The sequence below is a fragment of the Castanea sativa genome, chromosome 1 (assembly GCF_040712315.1).
Source record: "Castanea sativa cultivar Marrone di Chiusa Pesio chromosome 1, ASM4071231v1".
In the NCBI taxonomy this organism is placed as follows: domain Eukaryota; kingdom Viridiplantae; phylum Streptophyta; class Magnoliopsida; order Fagales; family Fagaceae; genus Castanea; species Castanea sativa.
This window is the reverse complement of record NC_134013.1, coordinates 5,639,457-5,645,644: the sequence shown is the minus strand read 5'-3', so window position 1 is coordinate 5,645,644 and position 6,188 is coordinate 5,639,457. Positions and strand designations below refer to the sequence as shown.

At 33.2% G+C, this 6,188-nt stretch overlaps 1 protein-coding gene across 2 annotated transcripts; it reads left to right on the top strand.

The window, feature by feature from the left end:
- Positions 1-875: 875 nt before the first annotated feature.
- On the top strand, positions 876-6,188 carry LOC142618092 (patatin-like protein 2). Of its 2 annotated transcripts, none has more exons than XM_075791093.1 (7): positions 876-1,081; positions 3,749-3,930; positions 4,072-4,261; positions 4,425-4,586; positions 4,737-5,039; positions 5,681-5,853; positions 5,981-6,188. In XM_075791093.1, exons 2-7 carry the CDS (start codon positions 3,830-3,832, stop codon positions 6,114-6,116), a joined length of 1,065 nt encoding a protein of 354 aa, XP_075647208.1. In that variant the 5' UTR covers positions 876-1,081; positions 3,749-3,829; the 3' UTR covers positions 6,117-6,188. The 2 variants fall into 2 exon arrangements, with proteins under 2 accessions (XP_075647208.1, XP_075647217.1); XM_075791102.1 differs by lacking the exon at positions 876-1,081 and adding an exon at positions 3,315-3,578.

Here is a 6,188-nt window from a genome sequence, read left to right as displayed (position 1 = left end):
AAGTGTCATTCCATTTGGTTTGGATCAGTTATATTTACATTCAAATTCATGCCTAAACTTAGAAAATGTAAAAAGCTTTATTTGAAATTATTATATTTCTATGTAATACTACGAAGGTATACAATATATTATTTATTTAAACAAAAAAGCTACATAGATACGCATACAATTGTAGTTATTTTTAATAATTGCACTCATGAATATACAAGAAATATTAGCTTCTTCTTTTTTTATACAAGATAGAGTTTCTACTCTAACATAATCTAAGTGTATATGTGTGTAAAATTATCTCTTCGAGACTTGAACCTAAGCTCTTACCCCCCACACTCCACAAGCATTTATACTTGTGAAGTGACCACTGCACCAATGGTGCACGGTAGTAGAATTATTAGCTAGTAAATGTATATGTTTGAGACATAATTATTAAGTACTCTCATATTATATATTGTGATATGATACTCTTTTAACTCACATTTCTAGCGGGTCTCACTAATTAAATTTATTGTGAGTTTATTGTGTAGGTAAGAAAATGAAGTATACATGTGGGATGGGCTTATAATAAGATGTTAAAATTTGTTTAGGACGGGATCTCTTTAAATTTTCTTTACCAAATGGGAAATTTCATGGATTTGTTGGGTTTTTAGTTTTATTGCCCTATCATGACCCCCAAAAAAAAACATATTTGGGCCTAGATCTGCAATAAGAGAATTTAAAACTTGCCTAGCCCAGATTTCCCTATAGGCTGAAACACAAAACATAAGCCCATTTATTTTCAGTATGGGCCATATTTAAATCAGGCCCAAAAAACTTTCATATATAAATGTTATTGGATCCGAACCAATATATAAAAAGGTCGAAGCCTAAGCAAAAGCAGAGTAGAGAGAAAGAGCATCGGAAATGTTGAGAAGAAAGAAAACTCAGAAGAGAGAGAGACCCTTTATGTCAGGTATGGAGAGATTGCAGCGAATGTTCGCCGGCGCCGGTGGTGGTTTGGGCCATCCGCCACCAGATTCGCCGACTCTCGATTCGTCGGAGCAAGTCTATATCTCTTCCCTCCCTCTCCTCAAAATGCTCAAGCACGGTACTTCTCTCTCTCTCTCTCTCCCTCTAGCAAATGATTTAATCTAAGAACTGCAGAAATCATATAAAGTTAATATAACATATTTCCATGGAACTTTGAACAAGCTTCCAGTGCAATGACATGGTGCCTAGTCAGTAATTTGCTTGAGTCCTCTTGTTAAAGTCTAAAAGACTGTGTATTAAACTATATAGAATAAAGTACAAAGGTCTGCCTTTTATATAGGTAGACAACATACATTGTATAAGTAATATAAGTGTAGTACAAGAAACCTAGAATAATTGGCCTAAGCGCCTTGGGCTTATAATCTAACAGCCTCTCACAAACTCATTTGGGTGTGTGGAGACCAACTTGAATTTGGCAGCTAATGTCCGAAAACATCTTAGTGGAGGAGGCAAAGATATCAGCTAGTCTTGTGAGAGACAGATTGAGCTTTAAGTTTTAATGTATTATTTATTATTGTTCTTGTTCTTGTTCTTGTTTTTAGTATTTATTCTAATTGGTGATTTGTTTATCCTGAGTTGGATCTATAGCCATCCACGTGAATTGTATTGTCTTTGCTCTGGCTTCAAGCCTTCAGCCATGCATAAAAAAAATGTCTTGCATAAGCAAGTCAAATACTGCTATAGAAAATTCTAATGGTTAATTGATTTAATTCACCATTTTCCTAATAACTTAAGTTTTAGAGACAAGTCGCATAATTTCGTGCTGCAGTTCTTTCATTAATCTCTACTGTAATTTTTTTTTTTTTTCATTAATCTCTACTGAAGGTCCTAGAAATGATCAAGTTTTTACATTTCTCTTATGCAGCGCTTGAAATTGAATGGTACACATATGTTGAATTGTTGAATTCTAACAAGTACACAGTTACTAGAATTGCCTTTGCAAGTTATCCTCTGATAATGGATATAATATTCTTCACATTTAAAATTCCATTTGCCCTTTCTTCACGTTTGTTTTAGCCAAAGAGAAAAGGAAGCATAACCTAGACAACTCTCTCAAAAGTTTGACTATGTGAACCGAGAAATTTACCAAAACTAAGTATCGTAGCTATAAGACTTACTTCTTTTCCTTTTTGACAGAACAATCAAATCTTTTAAGAATGAATAACCGTGCATGTCGGATTTGGAAAATGGTATAGATACATAGGGTCAATAATTCAACACGATTTGAAGACTAAATGCATAAGGCCAATAGAATTGCTAAGTTTTTCACATTTCCTTTAAGCATTAGATGTAATTGAATTGTACACATTTGTTTGAAGATTGAATTCTGATAAGTACCCCAAATGACTTTTCAATGATATGATCAACAGTTGGGTGTATACGCATTATTGAAATCCTAAATTGAATAATGATAATAATAATGAGTGATTAATATAATATAGTTGAACTCATAGTTAGACCTTTTGAGTCAAGTGTGTCTCTGTAAATTAACTACTCAAAAAGTCTCCTTAAAGTTTTTTATCTCCCCAACATCACCATCATGTTGGGAAGATAATACTTAGGAAAACTCCAATTGAGTCTAAGGTAGTGATCTCCCCAACATCATCATCATGTTGGGAAGATAATACTGTTGGGAAGATAATTCTATTGTGAAAACTTCAATTGAGTCCTTAATATGACATAGGAGCTCTACTATATTATATTAATTTCTCAACTTCCTTTCTTTTTCTCTATATGAACATTCTACTCACACGTATATATCCAACACATCTTTTGGTTACTTGAGGTGCCGCCTTTTGCGAATCAAATTAACATGTAAAATGCAAAGTTTGATTCTTTTGTTATTCTTGAATGTTGCAGCCATTGTACGTAGCAAAAGCAAAGCTTGAGAATAATATTAAATTTAATTTTAGCCACTAGGTAGGGATTAACTTGGGGGTAGCCATTCATGAGTGCCTTTGTTAGGCCTGTTGCCTAACCAGATCCGTATTGCTAAGTTTTTCACATTTCCTTTAAGCATTAGATGTAAATGAATTGTGCACATTTGTTTGAATATTGAATTCTGATTAGTACCCCAAATGACTTTTCAATGATATGATCAACGGTTGGATGTATATATGTACGTAAACAATATCAGAAAAGGTACAAGTTATTGGTCAAATTTGAAACAATTTGATCCGATGACTTTCTTTTAAGGCTTATGGCCCAATCCAATGACGCGGTTGAATCTTTGGACAAGGAGATGACTGGGGAGTACAATAAATACACATACTTCCATGAAAATTAAGAAGACATATCAAGTCACATAATCCTCTCTTTTTAACTTCCTTTTTAGTTCATAGTTTCTCTAAAGCTCTTAAATCCTCTCTCTCTCTCTCTCTCTCTCTCTCTCTCTCTCTCTCCTTACCTGCATCTTTATCCCAATGGGCTCAACAAATGTACCACTACAACCTCCAACTTATGGAAACCTAATCACTGTTCTCAGCATTGATGGTGGTGGAATAAGAGGGGTTATCCCAGGAACTATCCTTAGTTTTTTAGAATCTGAACTTCAGGTAGAAAAATATATCACATATTAATCATACATGTTTCATGCCACAAACCTAAAGAAATTCAACACTTTTTTTCATTCACTAGTGAAGTTCTGCTTTATTAAATCATTTATAAGGGTTCAACATGCAATCTTTCCAAGTACTTACTCTATATTTGCTTATGTATGCTGCAGAAACTGGATGGTGAAGATGCAAGAATAGCAGATTATTTTGATGTTATCTCAGGAACAAGCACAGGTGGTCTTGTCACTGCCATGCTATCTGCTCCAGATGAAAATAACCGACCTGTCTTTGCTGCCAAGGATATCAAGGATTTCTACCTAAACCACTGCCCTCATATCTTCCCACAGAACAGGTAAAAATTAGAGTATGAGATATAAAAATATCAATAATATATATATATATATATATATATATATATATATATATCTGTTTGATTATTGACTTGACCCCATTTGTTTTGGTTTTTAACATGATATTTTTTTCCAAATTGCAGTTGTCCAGTACTTCCTCATCTTACAAAGATTGTTAAAGCTCTAGCTGGACCAAAGTATGATGGGAAATATCTGCATAACCTTGTTAAGGAAAAACTAGGACATACAAAATTGGAAAAGACATTGACTAATGTTGTTATTCCAACATTTGACATCAAAAGACTCCAGCCAACCATTTTTTCTAGCTATGAGGTTTGTCTTCCTCTCATTAAAATGGTTTTCTAACCCAATACTTTTTTTTCCTTTAATTTCCACAATATATGTAGTGGTTCAGATTAACCCTGGATAAGAAAGTGACTGTAAATGATGGAGCTGAATTGTACTAACATTTACTTTGATTTGGTCATGAAAACAGGTAAAGAAAAACCCAAGCATGAATGCCTTACTCTCAGATATTTGCATAGCAACCTCAGCTGCCCCAACTTATCTTCCAACTTATTACTTTGAAACAGTAGACCCTGAGGGGAATGTGAGAGAATTTAACCTTACAGATGGTGGTGTTGCTGCTAATAATCCGGTATTTGTCTTTTTCAAACTTCACATGACTCCTAATGATTATAATATATAATTAATCTCCTAATATTTTTTAATTATAAACCTGTTTAAAAAATAATAAATTTAATCATTTAACCGTTATTCTAATATTACTAAATTGGTGCAATTTCAGGCTTTACTTGCCATTGGTGAAGTAACAAAGCAGATCATTCGAGGAAGTTCTGACTTCTTTCCAATAAAACCAATGGACTATGGAAGGTTTCTGGTGATATCATTAGGAACTGGCTCACAAAAAGCCGAAGGAAAATACAGGGCACACAAGGCAGCTAAGTGGGGCTTGCTAGACTGGTTAACAAGTGGTGGTTCCACCCCAATTATTGATGTATATTCTCACGCAAGTGCAGATATGGTTGATGTCCATCTCTCAGTGGTTTTTCAAGCCCTTCATTCTGAGAAAAATTATCTACGGATTCAGGTACATATATATCATTCAAACCTTCCATAATCAAAAGAAATACATAAGAAAATACTACAACTATTACCAATTTTATGACCAAAAAAAATTTAGTAACTTACTGTCAGTGAATGCAATTAATGACACATCAATAATATAGTAATAAATAAATTTTTTAATTACTTTTTGGGTGAGACTAGGGGTTAGTACATATTTTATCACACAAATCCTATAAATCGATGTTCACCAATCAAGTTCTTTTACAGGCACAACAAAATTTCAAAAAAAAAAATTCAACAAGTTGCGTCAATTCATCATAGGTCAAAATAAAATAAGATTATACACAGATCTACTACAACTAAAAATAAAGGTATCATAAAAATATTGTGAGATTTTTATTGTGTATTAAGACTTTCTCTTCATGAAATAAAAAATTGATTTAAACATTTATTTATTATGTGTTGAAGTGACAATGATCACATTTATTATTACAACATTAGTTTGAAACATTTATAGTAAAATTAATAAAAACTTTAATATATTTCTTAGATTTTATGTTTTGTATTTAAGAATTTACACATTGTTATGCAAGTCTTATTATAAAAATCAAAAGTTCTTGTTCACATAATTAACATAGACAAGTTTGAATCAAAACAATGCAGGACGATACCTTGGTTGGGACAGTAACTTCTGTGGACGTGGCCACAAAACAAAATTTGGATGATCTTATGAAAGTTGGCGAAGAGTTGCTAAAGAAACCAGTTGCTAGGGTGAACTTGGAGACAGGAGTTTGTGAGGCTTTTGACCATGAAACTAATGAAGCTGCCCTCACAAGGTACTAAAAATAAATATATCAAACTGTTATTATATATATTCTACAATTTCTTTAGAAAAAAGTTTTTTTTTTTTTTTTAGTTTTCACATTAGGCTAATGCAAAAGCATATAATTAATGTTGTTGCAGGTTTGCAAAATTACTCTCCCAAGAAAGGCACCTTCGCCATGCAAGGTCCCCCGCTGGACATGCTCATCAAGCCACCAGTGCTCATCAAGCCACCAGTGCTCACAAATCAAATGGTCTTAGTAGACTAAGCATATAATTCTTTTGCTAATATTGTGTTAAGGGTTGAGATTATATCTAATGCATCAATACACAGGACATATTAAAATGC

What these genes read in the sequence shown, in the direction of transcription:
- LOC142618092 (XM_075791102.1), top strand. Translation starts at nt 3,447, where the DNA reads ATGGGCTCAACAAATGTACCACTACAACCTCCAACTTATGGAAACCTA. An exon ending in TTTTAGAATCTGAACTTCAG is followed by an intron (nt 3,579 to 3,748) that starts GTAGAAAAATAT and finishes TGTATGCTGCAG; the next exon opens with AAACTGGATGGTGAAGATGC. An exon ending in GTGTTGCTGCTAATAATCCG is followed by an intron (nt 4,587 to 4,736) that starts GTATTTGTCTTT and finishes GTGCAATTTCAG; the next exon opens with GCTTTACTTGCCATTGGTGA.